Below are 24,295 nucleotides of genomic sequence, written 5' to 3'. Positions count from 1 at the left end.
GAGTTTTAAATCTGGTTCGAAGTTTCCACTTTCCTTCCAGTTACTTGTACGTTTCTCGAGCAACAGTTTGAAGAAACTTTGTCCTAAAGTTGTGCAACAGCATCTGTAACTTTACTTTATATATTCAATTAAAGCACACACAAAAAAACAAGTTTTAACAAGAGTATAAAGAAAATGACCTTTGTAACAATCTTCACATTTTACTGTGAACATGATCTGATCTTTTGAAACTCGTCGTTGCTCAAACTGTTGCTCCACTCGTCAGAACCATGAAACATGAGTTATGTGCCTCGATACTTTGCAGAACTTCTACATTAAGACAACAGCGATTTTATAAAAGCAGTTTGATGAGCCGACTGATCAACAGTCAACAAACTCGACTCGTCAATAAAATCATCCTCACAAAGAAAAACAATCAGATTTAAATCTAAAATCACTAAATCATTCCAGGCACAGAAGGAAAAAAAGCTTATCAATAATATTCAAGTTATTTAATCTACTCAGATTTTACTGTATATTTACATTTTCAGGGCTTCATATTTATTTTATTTGTTAGTTTGGACATAGAAAATGTTTTAGGAGAAGAGAAGGGAGATAATGAATAATTATAATGTGTTTGGTTTGATTCCTTCATTTAAAAACTCTGCCTCGGTTCAGACGTCAATTAATTATCAGATTTAGGATCAGAATCAGAAAAGAGTTTTTAATTAATGAAGCTCACGTCAGACTTATTGCACAATCCTGACAAAAACTACACACTCGTCAAACTTCTGCATTAAAAACTATCGTTCAAAATAAAAACATCTCAGCAAATGCATCACAAATCGGATTTGATTATTTCGGCATTAAAATAAAATAACTTGTTTTTTATCAGCCTGATGTTTCCGGTGAAACTGGCTGAAAACTTCCTTCAATCGAGATAAAAATAAAATCCAGGTTTCGTCTGTTTTAGATTTAAAATCAATCTGAAGTTGTTTTGGTACAAATCGTGAACAGTTAAACCTGATCAGAGTAATCTGAGTACTTTGTGTTTTAGTGAAGACTGAAAAGTTTGGAAAATGATTATTTTAGTAACTACGGGCAAAGTGATTTATTTGTAACAGTGGAAACATTTGTTTTTCTGTCTGGCTCTAAAATAAATAAAAACTCAAACGATAACCAGCTCGAACTATTTCTAAATCTCAGACAAACACAATTTACCATCGATCTTCATCCTTCAGTTTGATTCATTGGGTTTCAGCTTCTGACCAGTATAAGATAAAAAATGTAATTTAATTAAGGTTGATAAAACTAACTCTTAGTTTTAGTCAGATTCTATATAAACTTTGCTGTAAATCTATTTGTTTTTATCTACATTAAATTCCAGTTTTAAAAAACAAGGTTAATCGCTGGTTTATAAAGGTTATCTTTAATAAAACTATGAATCTAATTAGTAATAACAAGCCTCTTTTATTTTGGTAAAAAGCAAATATACATATTTTAAAATGGCAACTTAAGTTTCCTCTGAAAATGCTCAGGAATCATTATTTGCATGATAATAAGTTTCTTTAAATAAGTTTGGTTGGATTTGTTCCACTTCACTCAGGTAAAGTGTTGTCCGACTGTGTAAAAGTGTTTTGAACTTTTCGGTCAGTGTGTGAAACTACATCCTCCGTCCTGAGGAGGCGGAGTCGATGGATCAACAGACTCCGCCTCTTTCCTCTGACGCAGAGACGAGCCGTCGTGATTCGGATCTCGAGACTTTTTACAAACTTCAAGAGAAACAAAACTCTTCAGAGCAGAAACAAATAAAACATCATTTACACAATACACCCAAATGTAAACATAGATCTTCATACGTCAAAAGGCAAAATCTACAGTCGCCACATGATGGAAGGTCGAGGAGACGTGAGCGCCCCCTGCAGGTTCCAAAGAGAAGTGTCCTGAAGGGTTTCTAATTAATATAGAAAGTACAGACTGGGAATCGCTGAGCAAAAAACTGTTTTTAACTCGGGCGATTAAAACCGACTAACGTACAGTAAACGCACAAAAATAAAACAGACAGAAAAGATGAACAAAGAAAAAACACTCAGGTCAAAATCATTGATTTTCATTTCCCCCCCGTTTCTTCATTTGCACTGACGGATAAAAATAAACACCTCAAATGTGTAAAAGTGCAGAAAAGATTTAAACCTGAACAGCGAGAGAACGAGAGAACAAAGGAAATGAGAAGCGTCCACAGCAACCTATTTACAGCAAAGGGGGGGGCGGCGGAAGTTTGGACGAATGACGGAGCTCTCTTGACCTCGGTGACCTCTCAGGCTCCGCCCCTCACCTCGTCGAGCGACCTTCACAGCGCCAGGTCGGTGTGGCTAGCGCTCAGGTCGCGACTCAGCCTCAGACGATTATTTCGTTCCTGGAGGAAAAGAAACGAAGAAGAAAACGAGATGAAAAAGCCGACTCGTGGATTCTGACTCAAAGGAGAATTATTATTCTGCTCAGATTCCCGTTGATTAATTTAATTAATTAGTTCAGAGAAACACATCACGCTGCTGCAGCTCCTCTTTCAGCCTCTGTCTCTAACACTTTGAGCTCCGGTCTCTCTGATTGGCCAGACGGCTCCCTCTGCTGTGATTGGTCAGCTGCAGGAAATGTCGCCAAGAGACAGAGGCTGAAAAGAGGAGCAGCAGCAGTCTGAGGAAAGTGATGTTTTCTGTACATTAGAGCATGAAAACATTTTACACAAATTAAAAGGATCAACCTGAATATGTTCGTCCCTCTATAACCACAGCTTGTACAACTTCCTGCAGAATAATGATCCCGAGTCGACAGTGACCTCAGTGACCTCAGTGACCTCAGTGATCAGCTGATCGAGGTCATGTGGTCCGACAGGAAACTGATCTGTGACCGAGGAAAGTGTCAACATCTCCACAGGCTCCATGTGGTGTTCCTAATAAAGTGAGCCGTGTACAGGGCTACTCGTTCTTTTCTGTGTTTGTAATTTGTGCTGATTAGTGAAATTATCGATGGTGTGAAGTTAGTTTAATTAAATTAGTGACAAATGTGAGGAAGACAAATCGTTAAAAACAGAACTAAAGAACCAAAGCTGAGAAAAGTTCTTTTAAAACTTCTGGGTGAATTAAATCAGAGATAAAAGTTTGAGTTTGAAGACGCAACAGAAAAGATGGTTTTATAACACTGTAAAAATATTCTAAATAAACTAAATTCGGGATGTTTGAAAATGTTGGTTCGTTATTTTTTTTCATTAGTTTATAAACTTCAGATAAAAGATTTAAATTTGTTGGCTGAACATTCAATTGCGCCAACTTTACTATTACAATTGTAAGAAATATCCATAGATGAGATTTGTCATTTGGAAAGAAAGAATTTATTAAATTTGTAAAGTTTTAAAACTTCCTCAGGTTTCAAATTGATCAATTGACATTCAATCTTCATGAAAGTGAATTTAACTGTAAAAAGCTTCTTTCAGTTTCTTTCTCTTGTGCTTTTGGTTTTTAATTTGTTTTCTTTCTTTGCTCGACGACAGATGACGAAGATTTTAATATAAATCTAAAACATTTCATAACTTCTTTCCTCACAGGTCACCGTGTCGTCAATGTATTGTCGGAGTTATTTGTTCTTTTATAGAAACATATTTTACATTGTAGAGATTCAACTTCGACCTTTCCCTTAACAGTAAACTCCCCCCCCCCCCAGCGACCCCCTGCAGATCTGGCCTCGGACCCCCGGGTTCCGGCTCCTTACTTGGTAGTGGTCGCTCGCTTCCTTGTCCGCCACGTTAAGAACGCCCAGAGAGCTGGCTCGCTTCATGCTGCACCCACAGCAGTGACATGCAGGGGCGTGGGGGTGGGGGGTGAGAGTCAGGGGGGAGGAGTTTAGTTCAGAGGAGATTATGGGATGTTTGTGTTGTTAACGACATTTACACACAAAGGTTAGTTTCACAGAAGACGTTAAAAATGTCTTCTACTGTTTTAAAGATGAACTTATCTGTAAATTAAAGTTTAATGATGAATCGTAAGTGTTTAAATGTTTTCACGTCAGTTAACGTACACACACACACACACACACGCACAGACACACACAAACACACACAGAAACATACACAAACACTGCAGAATGTCTTCATAGAAACGTGATAGTTTTAAACAAACATTATACAATAGTGTGTGAGTGTAAATCCACATTAAACACAGTTTCATTTAAATACAGATTATTCTGTCTCTCGTATCAACTGTTGCTTATTTAAATGCTTTTATATGCAAAACCGTTGTTGAGCATTTAAATAAGAATCAGATTTAAGAGGAATTTCATGTCACAGTGTGAACGTTGCTGAGCTGCAGATAATGAACTTTAATTAAACTGTCAACGCTGAAATAAAGTTTAACTTGTTTTCACTGTAAAGCAACAATATGAAACTTCTGTTATTTTCTTTCTAAAGAGTGAAACTGAACTGAGATCAGTTAAAAACACTCAGAAGTTATTAAAAACCAGAGTTTATCTCAAATGTTCAGCAGGAAACTGTTAAACATGAAGGATTCTGAACAGAGTTTGGTAGATTTGTTACAGCTGCAGCTCTTCAGGGTCAGGAAGCAGAGGACCATGGGTAATATGAAGTGTTATGTGTGGTGAAGCAGCGAGGGATCATGGGAGTTGGAGTCTTCACCTCCACTGCAGAGGAAGACCGACCTGATGGCGCCATGTTCACGTATTAAAGTTTAAAGAAGCAGTAATTTTATCTTTGATTGCTCGGACACGAAGCCAAACCAGTGTGATGACAACCTGTGGCACCAGGGGGCGCTGCTGCTCAGCACAAGTTTCATAGTGTTGTTTTAAAAACTGCATTGAACTGATGAACATGAAGAAGAAGTGAAATCATCGCCTCATCACTGAGCCACAGAGAAGAACAGGAAACAGGAAACAGGAAACCAGGGAGCACACAGATGAGGCATGCGAGGAAACATTCACGTGGAAACATTTATTCATAAATAAAAAAATTCAACACAGAACAAAATCCTCCACAGAAACAGCCATGCAGTTTGTTTTCAGAATAAAATTCACACACAGAATAAAAACAACCCGAAAAAAGAATAAAAATCCAAAGCTGAGTAAAAGTGAACTATATTTCAAACAGGTTGAAATAAATAGTTCAAAGCCACAAAATGCAATAAATAGATGGAACTTATTAGTAGTTAAAATAAAACAGAGTTCCACAGGCACGAAGAGTAGAAGACGTTTCACAAAGCAGACGTTAGTTAGTCACCGCTCGTTAGTTTCCTTTGGTTTCCGTCTCTACTTTGTTCAGGTTTGATCAACAGGCGAGGAAATGAAATATCTGAAGCTTCTTAAAATACGTGTTTCATGTTTGGTCCAAAAGTTTGAGAAGTTTTTATCTGAGGAAGTAAAACAGACTTTTATTTTCTAAAACAAGCACAAAAGGAAGATTCCTGGATCGTGAGGATCTCAAAGAAAAATCATCTATTCAGACTAAACACGAGTAAAGTTTATTTCTGAAGAAGTTTCAGATTAATGAACATTTCTTTTGATTTTCTTTTGTTTTTCTTCCTCAATACATTTACACTTTCTTCTCAATCTGTTACTATACAATATATATATAAAGTTTCAGAATAAAGGACCAGATGGTGAATATCTCTTGTTCGTTTTAAGCTCTTCAGCACAATGTAAGTTACAGTTAATGTTAAAAAAGCCTTTTTCAAAATAAAACAACTTTTTACAATTTGTTCCCTCAACATATTTTGATCTTTTATCGAAGCATGATAATTATTTCCTTAAAATATAGATTTTTTTAAGAAATTGCACCGTCTCTCTTGACACATTACCACTTTCAACCTTCTCTTTATAAAATTTAAAAAATTAAACTCTATATTTACTTTTCCTCGATAATATCGTAACTTAATATCATAACGTAATAAAGTTACATTAAATGTTAAAAAAGCTTTTTTCAAGATAAAACAACTTTTAACAATTTGTTCCCTCAAAATATTTTGATCTTTTATCAAAGTCATGATAATTATTCCCTTAAAATATATATTGTTTTTAAAGAAATTGCACCGTCTCTCTTGACACATTACAGCTACAACCTTCTCTTATCTTTATAAAATTTAAAAAATTAAACTCTATATTTACTTTTTTTCCTCCATAATATTGTAAACTTTGTAAACGTGATCTAAAGATGTTTCCTCCTCCTGAGAATCGGAGCTGACGGACGCTCGGGGGTTCGATTTCCTGTCTTCGGACAAAACATTCAAAATAAAAATCTTTACAACAGCGACGTGAGGAAAGAGAAGTTGAAGCTCATGCAATGTTGGGGGGGGGGGGCGCGGTGGGGGGATGGGGGGGGTGGGGGTGAGGCCCAGATGAGTGAAAGCTCCTTCGATCGTTTCATGTGCAAACAGCGTCAGAGTGAAACCAGGTGGGGGCAGCAGAGAGGCGCCGATCCGATCTGAGGCGTCGGGTTAGTGACTCCAGGGGGGGGGGGGCTGCTTCGCTCCGGGTCGTCAGTGCATAAAGTCAGACTGTCAGGTGTCTGGGTGGGGGGGGTGAGGGTGGGAGGGGATAGTTACCCTGGGTTCTTGGGCTCGCTGTCCCGCGTGGAGCCGCCTCCCCCCTTCAGCTTGCGGACGAGTTTCTCACTGCTACGGCGGATCGACGCTCGCAGTTTGCTGAAGGAGCCGCTTCGCTTCAGGGCGCCGGAGCCCTCCTGAGGTCAGAGGTCACAGGGTCACACACACACAGACACACACAGTAACACACAGAGTAACACACACAGTGCATTGACAACAGTGTTTGTCCTGGTTCAGATCCTAAAGAAGCCGACAGGAGAAGCTCTGCTGTTCACAGGGATCTGGAACTTTCTACCAAGGAGGTTATGTTTTCACCCCCGTGTCCGTGTGTGTGTTTGTGTGTTTGTTTGTTTGTTTGTTAGAAAGATAACACAAAAATCTGCTGCTGCATGTGGTGGCAGGTTGAAGATCAGATGTGGAATCAAGACAGAATCCATTCCACTTCGGGGGCAGATCCAGGATTTAGTTTCATCTTCACTTTCTTTAACTTTGTGAGACGATGAGGTTTTTAATGTTTTCACTTTTCTCTTTGATGATTCATGTATTTTGATGAAATAAGCACATTTACAGGACTGATATTTGTGAGTGTTTAGTGAAATTTGACTGAAGTGAAAGTTCGTCCTCGGCAGAAACATGTGATCTACTGTGGTTTTAATAATAATTTAATATTCATGAACCATGATGTGTTGAATTTAAGATCAGGAAACACTTTTCAAATGCAAATACACACACAGACGTTTGTACAATGCATACAAAGTGCACAATCTCTCGTGCAAAATTACACAATGCACGTGCACGCTTGTTTAGAAACCAGTGAAGCTGCTGATTTAATAAAGATTTTAATAAGCTGCTGATTTAATAAGACTGAAGATGTTTAACAGATTTTATAAATCCTGGGTCGGATCTTCACTGACAGACGTGAAGTTTTTATTCTTTTCTCATCTGTAACATTTTATTCTGATGTTGTTTGACCTTCAAACTGCTTTTCAGTTATTCATGTTTAACTTGTATCAACAAAGTTCATCATGATTATTTATCATTATTATGATTGTCGTGTCACTTACCTTCAACATAAGAGTCTACAAAATAAAACACCCGAGTAACTGAGCAGAGCTTCGAATGCTTTTCTATCAATTTCAGACTCTGACCTGCTCCAGTAACATTCATCACTTCGAACATCTAAAACTAAACTTTACACTTATTTATAAATCACTTCTATTTGTTCAACTTGGGCTGGTTTTCATTTTATTATTACGTGAAGCTATAAACATTATAAACGTGAAGATGCGTTTAGTTTCTTTAAGTCGTTCTTCAACATGTCGACGTTATTAGAAGTTTTGCAGAGGCAGATATTCAGAGGAATTGGAATGTGGGTCATAATGATTAAGTTTATTATTACTGCCGCCTGTTGGACTGGAGTGGAACAGCAGGATGAAGCTGTTTATGTTCATTAGTTTATTCTCTCCTGGTCTTTACACTGAGATGGAAACAGGAAAAACAGGAATCTCATTCCCAGGTATAAACGTTTGTATTTTATCTGAAGGTAATGAACAAAGAGGAAGTATCGACTTTTATTCTCTAGTATTGTTGCTTGAATATTTAGTTATTTTGTCCCTATCTAAATCCAGATGAAGTTCCCAGGGACATGGTTGTGTGAGGAGTTAGTTTTTGCTCCTGCCTCAGTCGGTGAACCCAGAGGAGCCGGGTCAGGCTGAAGCTGGAGAGCCGACCCGGTTCTGACGGCGGTGGTTATGAGTTATGACTCAGAGAAGAGAGAGAGAAACACAAAGAGGCGACAGGCGCAGGTGGAGGTGAGCAAAGAGTTGAGCTTTTATTAGAAGTTAAGAAAGACAAACTGTCAGATGCACAGAGAGGACAGGACAACACACACAGGATTAGTAGCAGAAGCAAAGAAGAGACCAGAGCGGAGACTTGTCCCATTCCCCCCCCCCCCCCACACACACACACTATTACATCTATATACAGAGATATACAGAAGGTGAACAGGCTGCATGATGATCAGACTCAAGCTTCACCTCCTCCCGCTGCAGCTTTAATTCAAACCTCCATAGTTTTTGAATATTATCTCCTTCATGCATGAATCCTGTTGCCTCTGAACGCGTCCTCTGGGGGGGGGGGGCTTTAAATTTTATATTTTAATGCCCAAGACGACAGATTCAAATTGTTTTTTAATTCAAATATCTTCAGTTCACCATCGTGTGCGACAAAAGGAAAAACCTCAAACATTTGAGAAACTGGGCCCAGCTCAGTTTTACTTATACGATAAATCAATTATCAAGACAGTGTAATTATCTGTTAATTGAGTAATTAATAACTTGTTTCAGCTCTACAACCTACACGTGACTTTAATTTGCACGTTTTTCCGGCCGAGCTAAATTAAAAAGATGCTAAAACGTTTCACATAAAGTTAAATATTTATAATTTTTTATCTTAAAAGGATCTTTTTTACATTTTTGGTGGCTTTGGGACTGGTTTGTTATTTGATCTATATATTTGTACAGTGTTAAAGTTAGTGACAAGGGGGGGGGGGGGGCTGCTGGGAATGAAATACAGTTGAAGTGACAGAGAGAGAGAGAGAGAGAGAGAGAGAGAGAGAGAGAGAGAGAGAGAGGAGAAGCAGAGGCTGCTGTTAAACAACAGCAAGAAATAACCTGGTGAATTTTAATGTTGCCTTAAAGAACACCCCCCAGATCCCCTCCCACCCACAGCAGACACACACAGACACACACAGACACACACACAGACACACACACAGACACACACAGTCCAGTGCAGAGCTACAGGACAAGCAGGAAGCAACACGATCGCTCTGGTTAAAGCCGACGTGGAGAATCCCACCAGAACCCAGAGGTGGTGGAGGAGAAACAAGAGGGGGGGGGGTCAGAGCTGAAGAAAACGGCAAAAGCTGAAGGGGCGGAGCCACGGCACGGCGCAGCGCGGCGAGGCGTCCGTCATGCAGGAGGCGAGTTATTTTAGAACCGTTACAAGGCGTCTGGAGTTAAGCCTGGAGGTCAGAGGGCAGCAGGAAGAGAAGAGACACAAACAGTGAAAGAGGAGAAAAGACAACAAGATGAGAATGAGCCGTTAAAGAGAGGAGGAGGAGGAGGAGGAGGAGGAAGAGGAGGAGGAAGAAGAGGAGGAGGAGGAGGAGGAGGAGGAGAGGAGGAGGAGGAGAAGAGACTGTGACAGAAGTTATCATCAGAGCAGACGCAGTATTTCTCCAGCAGCTTGTTCGTCTATAATCAGTTGTTTTTATTAAATTCATGAATGTTCAACTACTTTTATTATGAAATGTATTTATGTTAAATATCTTATGTGGATCTATTTTCTGACTGGACTGAATTTCATTAATATAACTGCTTCTTCCACATCTCCAGGTCAAACTTATTGGACGAGGTTGTTCAAAAATCCCCAAAATGACTTCAATGTAGTTCTCAGACTCTGCCACTAGGTGGAGCTGTTGCACAGTTTAACCCTGGTGGAGAAACACTGCGTCTGAAACATTATTAACAGTAGAACAACGTTAAACTTTGTTAAACAGAACAAACACAGACGGACGCAGGTCAGAGACACGTGAGAGCAGCCAGAGAAGCTTTCAAATATCATGTCAAACAAAGCACACATCATAATGTATATAAAGGATTTATCTACGTTGTATGTATGTTTGAATCAATATCTAGTCTCGTCTATTCATTTAGCTTTGTGTCCATTTGTCCCACTTTGCTTTTCAGAGGTCACCAGTTCAAAAGAAACCGGGACATTAACAGAAACCAGCGTCATTTATTGTTTTTAACGAGATTTCTCAGTTTTATGTGGAACCTTTTGATTTTCTAACCCAACGCTCATTAAGACGTTTTCCTCTCTGGCTGCTCACACGCCGACAGAGCAGGAGAAACGAAAAGGGAATAAAAGGTCAGAGAAGGAAAAACAAATGCAGATCCAACACGAGATTCATCACAACAGAGGAGAGAGACACATGGAGCACAGAGGACGAGGATCAGAAACATCAGCAGAGTACAGTACAGTACAGTACAGAGCCCGGGTGGAGTCAGACCAACACACTGAGGAGTTACTAACGTGAGAGAGTCAAGGGGTTTCACAGCTGCCTGAGGAGAGAGCTCCAGTGGAAGAGATGGTTTCTTATGACAGGTTGAAAAGCAAAACTCCAGGGAATCAGTGGAGCGACACCTCAGGTCACGTTTTAGTAATAATAATAAAATAAAAGCATTGTTTTCTGTGTTATTTATTGTGTAAGATTCAAGTTTTCATGTGGGACGACACAAACCCTGATACTGATTTGTCTGTGACTCAATAAATCAGTCCGGCTCCACTAATCTATATGTAATGATTAATTCCAAATATATTATATCTACTGTGCAACTTACTGCAAGAAAACTATTAATTTTAATAAAAGTGGTGAGGGTACTTCACTGAACAGTATTTATACAGCATTCAAACTGTGTTTTTGTGTGTAATTATATTTTATTTTACTTCTTAATCTTTATCTTGTTCCTATCGACCTCTTTTCTCCTGCTGCTGTTTTCTTCTTGGATTAATCTCATTTAATATTAAATCTAACTTTAATGAATTCCCTTTTAGCAGGTGTAGTGACGTGTTAGTGGTGATAGATTTATTAATTATTTAACCAGAGAATAGAGTAAAATCATTATAATTAAATGTTCTTCCATCTGAAGCTCTCTCCAGACGATACAGGCAGTTTTTCCTAATATGAATATGTCCAGAGATCATCTCCCGATCAGAGATACAGGAGGAGGCTGCTGATTGGTTGCTCAGGTTCTATTGCCTGCTGTTGCTATGTGAGCTCCGAGAAGGGGGCGGCGGCCTCTCGGGGGAATAAGTCGGCGATGGCGAGCGGCCGACAGCGAACCTACGTCTACACGCTGAGCCTCGGGAGAGTTAATGGGAAAAGCTCCACAGCAGAAGAGAGTTTAGTGGGAAAAGAGGTTTTATTACGACCACGGTTCTGTGTCACCACGACGACTGAAGCAGATCATTTTAGAGATTGGAGATCAGCAGCTTTTAATTGGTTTATTAATCTGTCAGAAACAGTGAAGGACGAGTTAGAACCGTAACTGCTGAAAGAGAGAAGAGGAACTACTAAACGTCCCTTTACATCTTTCTAACTGGTTTATACTGGGACTTGAGCCCGTGGGAGAAACTCCGGATGAGAATAACTGAATGAACAGAGTAATAACAACTGTCGTGTATCTTTCTTTCAAAGAAGCCACTGATAAACTCTGATTGATGTTTAATTTCCATCATACAAGGAAGATAGTGAAGCTGGAGCAAATCTTAAAAGCTCAAGTTCACATTTTCCAAACGAATGACGCAGAGTTCATGTTGATTGTGTAAACTGTCAAACTCAAAAGAGAGAATTTAAGCAGGAATCTTCTAAAACAAGGAAGAATATCGTAAGAAATTTGCTGGATAATTGTCATTATTTCAGATTAAATCAGATTAACTGGGAGCCGTCAGTGGAGCGTGAGGGTTTCCTGTCTGACCTTGATTTTGATTTTCTAGGAACTGCATCATCTCCACTAATGAAAACCAGATCCTTTAACATCCAGTAAAATCAGAGCCTTTGATCTTAAAACTGCAAAATTTCAATGTGAAGATCAAGATGATAAATAAAACCTCACTGATGTAATTTCTGGCTCCAGACGTGTGCACGTAAGTGGATGTGTTTACTCAGAAGCAGGTTTGTGTTGAATCTGTAATCCACTGAGAATCTCTCTCATAATAAATCAAACTTACACGTTCAACAAGTCTCATATTGACTCAATCAGATTTATTCTAACGTGGCTTCTGCTCAGAGAGACACCGGCTGAGTGTGAACGTGTCGGTGTGGAGACTCTCAGTGACGTGTGTATGGGGTGGGGGTGGGGGGGGGGCTGTGTACTGTACTTACCCCGTTCCACTCCACGCTCATACTCACTTCCTCCCCCCCGTCCGGCCCGCTCTCGTACTTCACCGAGTCCGAGGTCAAGCTCTCGCGGCTTCGCTGCTTCTCGCGGACCTCGGGCTCGCTCAGGACCTCGGCCACGCGCTGCTTGTGCACAGTGTCCAGACCCTTAAACACACACACACACACACAGAGAGACACACACACAAAGACACACACAGAGCAGCAAATGTCAATTCAACTAATCCAATTAAAGCAGAAGCTGGGCAACTGCAGCTTCTGTGCACAGTCACACACACATTGAGTCAAAAGAGTTGAAGACAGGAAACAATTCATCCAATTAATACTAAAGCTACAGACGTCTTACACCTGCTGCACACACACACACACAATCACACAATCACACACATCTGCAGGAACCAACTGTGCAAAGTCACTTACAAAAGCAACATGAGCAAAACACAATCCTTCAATATGACTCAAAGTAAAAGTTGTTTCATAGAAGTAAAAACACAGACACATTCTGTAGGATTTGTCTTCAAAATAAGCTGGATATATGTATTGATGTTACACCAGTGACTGTTTCCTATGACCCATTCTAATAAATGAATAATGGAGGAAGGGAAAGACAACAAACTGCAGAACTAATCTGTCGTCAGACTCTTATTTTTCCTTTATTAACACTCTCTCCCAAAACAGACGGTTGTTAATATTCCTCGTTGTTTCACGAAGGAGCAGAAACTTCTGAAACCACCTTGACACCAAAGTTCTCAGTTTCCTGTTTCTCAAGTCAAACGTACATTTGTAAATGATGCCAGAATGACTCCATCTCCTTTAGAAACTGTTTTTTGTGCCGACTCTGGTAAAAATGTCACAATCTCAGGAGTCTAACACAACTCCAAAATACAGACGACACAGCGATCTGCACAGGAGGAGCAATATCCAAAATCTAATAACCTTAAGTACCTCAATTTGATTTTACTCTCTACAGATTTAACTGCAGTGGCACCACAGAGATCATATAATTCACTGCTGCTCCGACTCCTCATCTCCACAGGAACCCCCCCCCGGCTCTGCAGCATCCTAACAGTCACCTCAGCCCCTGATTCTACACCAGAAAGCACAAACGCTGACTCATGATGAGTGATGCTGCTGCAGCTTACTCTGTAGCCCCCCCCCCATCCAGTGATGTCTAACGCCCTGATAGGAATTCAGTGTGAGTCACGTCCTCCAGAGGCCACACCCACCTGCTTTCTGGAGCGCAGGGCGGCTTCCTCCAGCGTCTCCGCAGCCTCGAACTTCCCCTGTCGCCTGTAGAGGGCGCCGAGGTTCTTCAGGGTGGTCGTCACCGTGGGGCTGAAAACACCAGAAGAAGAAAGATCCGTCACACGAGTGTAGGGAAAGAATAACATCAAGTATCATTTAGATCAGGGGTCTTCAACATTTCTCAGGCCAAGGACCCCCAAACTGATGGAGAGATAGAGCAGGGACCCCCTCCCCCCTACTATATATATTGTATAAAATTGTTGTTTTTTATTAAACTGGGCCTAGTGCCATGTATAAACATAGCTATCCTGTTATTGTGCAATCAATACTAAGCTATTCAAATAATAAACAGAAAGATAACGTCTTCTGCCTCCTTTCATCCGTTCACTATAATACGTTGGATTCATGTTAATGTGAATTTAAAGACATTTATTGAAAATTGGTTGAAAAAAAACAACCTGTTGAAGACCTCTGATTTAGATTATAAAATATTTCAATAACGTGGCTTTTTACATACAAATGGATAGATTTTGGGAAAGTATTGAACAGGAAAAAGATATAATCATCATCATAAAATAAAATTCACACAGAGATTAAAGCTTTTAGAAAAGGAATAGACACTCAAAGACATATTTGTATTTTAAAGGGTCACAAGTAGGGCTGCTCGATTATGGAAAAAAAATCATAATCACGATTATTTTGGACGATATCGAAATCACGATTATTCAAACGATTATTAATATGTGCCCTTATTCTGAAGTCTATGCTTTATTCTTTAAATAGACTGTAACCGGAAGTCTCATTCACATCCGGTGTCTTATTCCTCCGTGAAACCAGGATATCGGTGCCCGGTTATTCAACCCTAACACTCTCCATAAAAACACTAAGTAACTGAGAATTTTGACATTTCCTCTCATTATTAAATGTCCCCATCTTTGGTCATTTGATAACTTATGGACTGTTTATTGTCTTCACTGAACAAACTGACCTGTCCACCTTACAGGCTTTGTACCAGCCTCCATATTCTCCGAATGGTGACCCGTCCTTCTGCTTCCCCTGAGAAACAAACACACTCTTTAAAGAATGAACCTGCACTTACAGGAAAGTTCCAAGTCTGGACAAGAAGCAAAAACACCCATGAAGCAAAATGTGAAGTGACTAATGCTGGGAAGGATTGAAATTAACTCCTTTTTAAAATCCTGTTAATACCATCAGATATCATATGGAGGGGTGGGATTATAAAAAGCTGGGTCATTGCTTTTCCTTCGCCTTGAAAACTAAACCCTGTAAACAGTGATGAAATAAACTCCTATTGGGACTCACACCATCATCAGGAGGGAACTGTTATTAGACTTAAGTTGCTAATCCAGCTCTTGTGTCATGTATCTTTCATATTCCATCTTAAATAAGATCATTAAAACGTGAATGTTTGTTTTCTGTGCCTGGGGCTATAACAATTATTTTTCCCGGCTTCACTCAACATAGAATTAAAGTCATATTTCTATCATAGAGACTAATTCTATTAGTTTTTTAATGTTTCTTCAGGTTAAAGGTTTTAAGGACACCAAAGATAACATTAAACCCAAAATATGGGATATAAATAAATATTAGAGACCTAGTGGAAGTGCACATGATGGAAACTCTCACCTTGCTTTGCTCCTCTCGCTCCTCAGCATGCATCCAGATCGGTTTGTTCTCATCTGAGGAGAAAGAACCAAATCAATCTCACACGTTCACTCAGTGAAGCAGCCGGAGAGAGAGGACACCGATTTCAAATCTCTGTGTTTCTGAAGGAAAAACAGTTTCTCCTTTTCAGCTGAAAGGTCGTTTTTGTTTGTTTATCTTTTAGAAACCGGCAGCTTGAATACGTTAACCTTTCCATGAGCAGGAGAGAACAGCAGGAGTGTGGATGGATAAAGTGAGAATATGTTTGTTTGAGTTATTCAAAGTCACAAGCGATAACAGGGTGGTATTTAAAATGTGAAAGTTTGTGCATATCGTACCGTCGACTGAGCCGAACTCCCTCTCGTGAGCGCGGGTGAGGATTTCTTTATACAGAGTCTCGGCCTGCTTGAACTTGCCCTGCTTCAGGTAACAAGACGCCTGGAAAACAAAACACAAACAAACAGCAACTCAGCACGACACTGAAAAAACGAGAAGTCTTGTGAAATGTTCCTGCAGATTCAACTCCCAGAGAATATGATGCGTTGATGAGTTAATTATACACGTATGTCTCTTTAGTTCTAACTGTTCCTCTCTTCTCTCTCCCTCCCTCCCTCTCACCAGGTTGTTCTTGGTCTTGGCCACGTTGGGGTCGTCCGGGCCCAGCTTGGTCTGGTAGATCTCCAGCGCCCTCATGTAGTAGTACTCCACCTCCTCGTACTTGCCCTGGTTCTGACACAGCAGGGCCAGGTTGTTCAGCTGCTTGGCCACGTCCGGGTGGTCCTTCCCCAGCACCTGGGGCGGAAGCGAGCAGACACGGGGGTTAGAACAACACGCGCCTCATCAAAGAAAAGGAGTTTTATACGACAAGCTGCGTCTGGCTGCTGCCATTTGGTGGACAGCTCTTCTCCCGGGGGAGAGATTATCACAAGACTGGAGCCGGGTGCTACTGAATCTGTTCCTGTGGCTGCGAAGGTTCACGACTATAAAACTAGAACGAGACTCGGAGCGGAAACCTACTCCAGGGGTCAAGGGTCAAGAGCCTGATCCTCGTCTGATGTCAAAGAAAGTAATACAAAATAAAATCCTGAAACCACAGCAACACTTATTACCCAACTGCAGCTGAGAAAAACCAACATCCCTACAAACCACATTTAAAATCAGCTTGATCCAGATGTTTATTTGAGTCTGCACCAAATTGCACAAACTTATAAATATCGGTTCCCTAAATATGCCAGACTGCAGAGGTGTTTAATCTAAATGTCTACAGTATATGGTGAGTCATTCTTTTTACCATATCTCTTACTATATCCTTCCATTTCAGATGTGTTACCCAGTTTTGAACCTCATGTGTCGTGTTGTAATTCTGGATTTCCAGGGACAGCGAGATGTTTGTCAAAATGATCGTCACTGGAACAGTTTGTTTCATCTCTTGCCAGTTTCATTTGACCCTTTAACTACTTGTTGGTTCTGGTTACACACTGAAATGTCCGACCTGCTCTCTGAACTACAGGCGGGACGTTGATCTATTATTGTTTGATCAAGAAAAAGCTGAAAACAGCAGAGAAACGAATTGAAAAGAGGAACAAACAGAATTCCTCATAGAAAATGATATCCTCATCATTTTAAAGTGAATGTGTTTGCATTGATGTGGCTGTGAGAGAAGAGTAAGCATATCCTGTTTGCTGAGAAGCCATTAGATCTGAGGGACGCGTGAAAGATGTGAAAACATCAGCAGAAAACAAACCAGGCGAAAACTACAGTAAAGGTTCAAGAATCAAGAAAAAGACGGAAGGGAAGAAAGGAAAAAGAGATTAAGAGATGACAGAAGACAGAAGACAGAAGACAGAATCTAAAACCACTGGGGAATCTGGGACATGAACAGAAGGTGGCCAGGGAAGACTGAGAAATTAAAAAAAACACCAGGTGACACCATGTGCTCTAGAGTAAAACTGAAGAAACTAAAGTGGCTTCTGAGTTTGCTGCAGAATGAAATCCTTCCTGAGCATGTCAGGTTCCACCCTCTGCCTGATGGAGTCTGATCTCCAGGCTGCTGCAGAGAGAGGAAACCTACAGGATTCACTCAGAGGAACCGCATCCTCCCACCCTCCTCCTCCTCCTCAGAGACACACGTCTGACAGCATGAGCTGAGAGAAGGAAGCAATAAGAACAGCAGCAGGAGGAGCTGCAGGAGCTGAGGATCACATCGTGTTTGTCGATGGACGCCAGGACTTCAAACAACAACAGTGCTGCAGTGGATTCTGGGAAACTCTCAGAAACCACCACCTTCATCTATAATTAATAAGGAAAGATCCTCATCTTCACAGTGAACCGCCTGAACCCACGCTTCACATGAATATTTACTGAACAGGAGAATGAGATATTTATACTGCTGCTATTTTAACTAGAACAGGAACAATGAATCAATCTATAGTTCAATCGACATGAACATTTATTGTGATGTATTTAGTTCATTGTTTCAGTCATTTCAAGTCTAAGGACTAATAGTTAAAGTTAAGATGCTCATACTAAACACTCATCATCTGTAGGTTGAATTTAAAGTCATGTTACAGTTCAGTTTATCTTTCAGTCACTGACATCATGCAGTTTCATAGCAGCGCTTCTAGAAATCATCTGTATCGTTCAATCTGGATGTCTCAGAGCAGAATCAGAGAGATGGATTTAAATCGTTCTTTTCATTCTGTGTCAACATGTTTTCATAAAGTGTTTCTCTCATAAACAGTGAAAAGCCTCAGTAGCAGTTTTTTTAATTAATTCCACTATCTCCCTGAAGCCAGAACTCAGTGAGAAGCTGAGCTTCTATAAAAAGACAAAACTGCAGCAAGGTGCAAATCTTTATGAATCAGCAGCTCTGCCACAGCCACTTATTCCCATTATCATCCGAGTTGAAGATGCATAAAAAATAAAATTGTTCAGCTTAAGGAAAGATAAGGTTTCATTCCCAGAGGAGGAGGATTTTTCCGAGGAAAGAGAAAGTGTCTTCTGCACCTTTAAGATTTCTGTTGGCATCAAACTACAGATGAGACGAATGATGACAGTAAAATTCTCCCTGAACGTAAGACTGCACCATGATACATATTTTGTTCTTTTTAAGATAAATGGAAACAGGAATTACTTAAATCCTAGAAAGTGAGTTACTAACACCGTAACTCTAACTTTTGTAAAAATGCATGTTCTGTACTGGAATCTATATTTGGCAAAATATTCGTCTAAACATCTACTTCTACTGTACGTCTAGTTGTTTGCATGTCCCAGTCGCTAACGTGGAGGAGGCAGGGTGTCCACACCAGTTGTGTAATTGGGACACATGAAAATGAATTAGTTCCTTCTTAAATGATCCCAGATGTAAATAATCTTTGAGTGAAATCAGCTAATCTCATCCTCTACAGCTCAGTTTGCCTGATTCAGAGAGAAAGTCTCGTTCTCGTCTCCTCAAACATTTCACTTAATCTTAGTCATGTTCAAAAACATTTGTCTTTCCTTTAAACCAGTGACTCATAGCAGCCATCTTGAGAGAAATCTTTCGTGTAGAGTTTTCCTCAGGAGGAAACTGACTGATTCTGAAAGTGAATGTAAATTTCAGTTTGAAAGGATGGGGGAGGAAATTATAACCATGCGTTGGCTGCAGAGCAAAAGCAGAAGAATCTTTCAGGAGGAGAAACATCTGCTTCTTCACGCTCCCTCATTACTAATGCAACTGCTCCTGTGCGTGGTGACCTTTGACCTACCTTCTCTCTGATCTCCAGCGCTCTCTTGCACAGAGGCTCCGCCTCCTTGTACTTCCCTCTCTTCCCATAGAGGACGGCCAAGTTGTTGAGGGTGGCAGCAACCTGAAAAACACAATGACACGTTTATTATTCTGAAATATTCTTCGAGCTTCAAATCACGTCCACCTGCGTGTGCCACCGCAGAACTCCACCACAGCCGCCCAGTGCCTTTGATCTGGTGAGTGAGGGATCGATGGGGGGGAAAGAGAAGGTGTGGAAACAGTGGATGATCATCGGGGGCTGTGATTAGATCCTTATGAGCTGCCTGATCATTCCCCAACACGTGCACTGAGGAGGAAGGAGACTAGTGAGGCGCCTGGAGGTCAACTGGAGGTCACCTTTGATCTCTGACCTCTGATTCAGAACAGGGTCTGGTGGCCATGTGGCCGAGTGGGAGGAAGAGAGAGAGGAAGGACAGAGGGGCGAGACACTGGGGGGCAAAACTCCCCCAGATGATTCAGGACGGCTCCATCCATAATAATACATTTAGTTTTAAAACTGAAGTGTAGTAGTAGTGTGTATTTGGCCCAAGAGGGGGAGGAGGGGTGTAGAATCTAATGCATTGTTGCTTTTCTCTGCACATTCTAAAAATAAATCAAATTAGTCAGAGTTTAACAATCTGGTGTTTCATCCCAGACTCACACTTACAGATCAGATGATGTGAAGACAAAGTGCCCGGAGCATTCCAGTTCACACTCAGAACCGGTTTTAAAAAACTCAACGTGAAGACAAAGGACAGAAGAGGAGACGGAGAAGATTGAAAAGATTTTTTTACATAAGAGGTTGTGAAGTGGATTCAAAGAGAAACAGAGAAAGAAAAGTCTGTGGGCGGTGAATTGAGATGTGATTTCTTCTGAGTGACAAATCAGAAATGGGGGGGGGGGGGGTTGGGGGTTATGAGGGCTAACCTCAGCTTGACAGAGTGCAGTGGGCTGTTGGTCCAGACTGTGGAGACAGAAGCCTGCTGGGGTTAACACAGTTAGTCGACCTGATGTGTGTGTTTACACTGACGGACACAGGTTCATGGATCTGGGTTAAATATTTATGAAATCCTCTGTGTTCACGCTGATCATCACAGTGTAGGAGACACACATGTGTTTGGAAAAGCATTCAAACTCCAATCTTATTGTGCATTTGATTGTATATTTAGAGCTATTTAACAGAATGTTTATTTATTTATTATCACATATATTTTTGTCATTTCCTATGTTCTGAATTCCCACTAAATCCTACACACTGGGCCTCTAATGGATGTCGTTGTCTTATGGTCCCAACCATTTTCACTCTTTATGCTAAGCTAAGCTAACTGACTAATAAGATTATCACAGTGTAGGAGACACACATGTGTTTGGAAAAGCATTCAAACTCCAATCATATTAGCATGACTGTGCAGTTTGTGGTATATTTTGGATCTATTTATCAGAATGTTACATACATGTTATATATTACATATATGTGTCATTTCCTATGTTCTGAATTCCCAGTAAATCTTAGACACTGGGCCTCTAATGGATGTTGTTGTCTTTTGGTCGAGCCAGGTGAGCAACTTCCCCACCATTTTCACTCTTTATGCTAAGCTAAGCTAACTGACTAATAAGATTAGCATTACTTAAACAATTCAGCAAATAAGCAGGATTCCTTTGAAATGTCGAATTATTAATTTTAATGTGGTCGTTCTGATGGATTCACTAGTTAAAATATGACTTGTGTGATGCTAGGTCTAAATCGATTTCTGACCTTTTATGCATTTCTACATTCTAACACTTCCACCAAGAAGCAACATAACCTTGAGAACAAAGTGACACATCTATGATTCAGATAAAGTTGTGACGGCATAAAGATCTTGTCCAACTGTGAGATGAAAGTAAAGACACAACAGAATGACGTTGTTGTGATGAAGAGGAAGATGCACTCACCGCTGGATGGTCTCTGCCGAGCGTCTTCTCTCTAATGGCCAGAGCATCATTCAGCAGGTTGGCTGCCTCCTTGTATTTGTTCTGATCCCTGAGGAACACACACAAACCAGCAGAGTCAGACACACAGACTTATAAACACACAAGCACACAAGAGAAGAGACAACTATGACGACAATTTCCACTAATAGCCCATTATTTTCAGGCGACACGGTGGAAATAGTTTTGCACAAGTTCCCACAGTCAGTGCGACAGTCTGCTGACAGCGAGTCGAGTTAGTCCATCGCTCCTGCAGGGAAACCACAGCAGACGCCCGGGCTCACTATTCAACAGATAAGATTTGTGGAAGAGGAAAGAAAGAACATGGCAACGACCCTGGAGAATTCTGGTGTCATTCTTTTGTTCTTGGCCTCTTTGCCCGGGAAATTAACACTCGACCCGTTGTGTTACTGTTCTGTAAATCTCGGGTTGTGTTTGCCGTGTTCCGCTCCTGACGTAGAAAGGCATCCAGCTCTCACTGGGAGGCCGGTCACACGGGGTTTTAAAGGTGTGTACAAACGGCCTCCAGGGCCTTTGTGAGAGTGACAAAGAGACGACGAGTTGTGTCCATCGCTGCATGTTTGGCTCAGATTGTTGTCGGAGCTGAAGGATTCAAGCTGTGCCATGAAGCAACAAGGTTATTAACATTCCTTTCATTGATATCCACAACACACCGACACCAACACACACTGTGTCTCACCGGGCACTGAGAGGTTTCAACTCCAGGGTTGGAAAAATAGTCAAAGTGGCTGAGGGACTTTGGGGATTTACAAACTGGTGAAGGTGTGAAAAGTGCGATCTAAGTTTTAAGCCAATGTACTTTACAGTATCTCTATTAGGGTTGCAAAATTCCGGGAATATTTTAAGTTGGAAACTTTCCATGGGAATTAACGAGAATATACGGGAATTAACGGGAATAAACGGGAATATACTGGAAATGTTGTGGGTAATTTATACTAACTGTATTTACCTGGTCATATACAGACATAAATATAAACATTTTGTTTTGTAATAGTCTGATTTGAGCCCTGAGGAAACTTTGGGCACTTGACTATATGCTTCTGCATCGTTGTGTCATTCTTAACATAGGTCTTTGCACAGTATTTGCAAATGTACACAGCCTTTCCTTCTACATTGGATGAGGTGAAATGTCTCCACACATGAGAGAGTGCACGTGGCATTGTTCTGTAGAATAAGATGAGAAAAAAGTTTGTAAAAAAACACTCATGCAATGCCAGAGATATAAATAGTTAGCCAAACAATTGGAATCGTCTGTAAACATATTTTACAATTGATGGATAAATGAATAGAAATAGGCTAGATGAACAGATGAACAATCCTCAATCAGCATGCTAATATATTTTCCCAGTAATATCATGGAAACGTACCTGACTAGTCCTTCACACTACAGCAGGCCTCAGTAGCCCTGCTGTAGAGTGAAGCATGCTGGGAGTTATCTGTGCATGTGATGGAAGAATGACCAGTGGAGGGTTGAAACTCAACGTTCCACACATCTTTAAAATAGAGTTTTGAATGATGTTTTTATTGGTCAGCATTTAATTTGCGTATTTTATTTATTTTTTTCAAAATTCCCAAAATTCCCGAGCTAAACTTCCCATGGAAAGTTTCCGGAAATTTACCGGAAACTTTCCGCCCCTTTGCAACCCTCATCTCTATTATAAAAGGTTTAAAGTTGTAGAGTCTAACGAACGTACAGGACGTCCTGGACTCACCTGTAGACGAGGGCGAGGATGTTGAGCATGGTGGCCACGTCCGGGTGGTCGTGTCCCGAGGTTTTCTCCAGGTCCTCCAGCGCCTGTTTGCACAGCGGCACGGCCACCTCGTAGCGGCCCTGGGACGCGTACTGGATCACCAGGTTGTGGAGGGTCCTCAGCCGGGCCGGGATCTCATAGCCCCCCTGCTGGGCCGCCGCCGCCGCCGCACTGCCGTGAGCCGGCTGGACTGGAGACACAATGACACAAAACATTGAGATTCAAACATAAATTGACCAATTCTCTGTATAATCATGTAATAAGGTGTTAAATAATTAGCAGGATTATACAAAAACTACTGAAGTGATTTCCATGAAATTGTGGAGAGGAGTGAAGCATGACATTGATGACACATTAGTACGGATTCAGATCTGGATCCAGGAATTATATTTTATCTTCTCACACATTATGAGTTGTTTTTTTTTGAACACTTTAGTTGATTCCTCAGATAATAATTCCTGGGATCTTGATGGAAAATAATCATGCATGTTTAGAGGACTTATATCTATTGTAGGGGCGATGTGGCCTAGGGGGTAGAGTGGGCGTTCTCCATCAAGAAGGTTGCCGGTTCAATCCCCACTCTTCCCCATCTACATGCCGAAGTGTCCTTGGCAAGATACTGAACCGCTAAATGTTGAGTGTACTAAAAATGTAAGTCGCTTTGGACAAAAGCGTCAGCTAAATAACATGTAATGTAATGTAATGTAATATCTATAAATATGTGCAATTTACTGCAGATCCAACAAAAATTCAGATCAAGTGAATTCTAATTTAGTTGTCCTCCCATGTGGATGTGTGCACGCTGCTGAGCTGCTACACACAAACATCAGGCTGTTCACATGTTCCCTAAATAACAGATTATTCACACACACGAACAATGTCCTCATTCTGCTGCAGTGCACAGAAGATGGTTTCTGTGTCAGAACATACCTCATGTCGGTCTGATAGTGTGTGTGTGAGAGTGTGTGTAAGTGTGTGTAAGTGTGCATGTGAGAGGTCAGGAACCCCCCTGATTGAGTGTCGTACTAGAGGCAGGCACCTCTATATTTACTGTGAAGGAGAGCGAGTGGTGTTTAAGGAGGGAGACGCCCACGGCAGCAATCACCCCGACCACAGTAAAGAGTCCGACACACCAAGTGATACCAGGTGTTCAGGCTCAGCTCCTTATTATAAACCTGCAGCCTTTATGGAACGTGTTCATTTCATTAACACAACAGGTTACAAGTACATCCAGCGTCTCGTTGTGCATCACAGAGTGGGATCAGAAAATGCTGAAATGGAAATATTTGTGCAGAAAAACCACTGTGAATAAGCCTGAGGTCAGTTTAAA

At 40.8% G+C, this 24,295-nt stretch overlaps 1 protein-coding gene across 3 annotated transcripts in view; it reads right to left on the bottom strand.

The window, feature by feature from the left end:
• Positions 1-1,450: 1,450 nt before the first annotated feature.
• The window catches only part of klc1a (kinesin light chain 1a), a 37,885-nt gene continuing 15,040 nt past the window's right edge, over positions 1,451-24,295 (bottom strand). Inside the window, exons 5-16 of one of the 3 annotated variants that reach the window (XM_061082229.1) lie at positions 22,927-23,155; positions 21,158-21,245; positions 19,203-19,304; positions 16,075-16,248; positions 15,795-15,894; positions 15,439-15,491; positions 14,780-14,847; positions 13,773-13,881; positions 12,532-12,693; positions 6,582-6,718; positions 3,745-3,811; positions 1,451-2,395 (exon numbers count right to left, since the gene is read on the bottom strand). In XM_061082229.1, coding sequence (XP_060938212.1) covers positions 2,330-2,395; positions 3,745-3,811; positions 6,582-6,718; positions 12,532-12,693; positions 13,773-13,881; positions 14,780-14,847; positions 15,439-15,491; positions 15,795-15,894; positions 16,075-16,248; positions 19,203-19,304; positions 21,158-21,245; positions 22,927-23,155 — 1,355 coding nt within the window. In that variant the 3' untranslated portion in view covers positions 1,451-2,329. The remainder of the gene's footprint in view (positions 2,396-3,744; positions 3,812-6,581; positions 6,719-12,531; positions 12,694-13,772; positions 13,882-14,779; positions 14,848-15,438; positions 15,492-15,794; positions 15,895-16,074; positions 16,249-19,202; positions 19,305-21,157; positions 21,246-22,926; positions 23,156-24,295) is intronic. The other 2 variants (XM_061082230.1, XM_061082231.1) reach the window with 2 other exon arrangements.

Source organism: Limanda limanda, chromosome 12 (genome assembly GCF_963576545.1).
Source record: "Limanda limanda chromosome 12, fLimLim1.1, whole genome shotgun sequence".
NCBI classification, from domain to species: Eukaryota; Metazoa; Chordata; class Actinopteri; order Pleuronectiformes; family Pleuronectidae; genus Limanda; species Limanda limanda.
The sequence above is the reverse complement of the archived record's forward strand: the minus strand, read 5'-3'. Positions and strand labels throughout refer to the sequence as shown.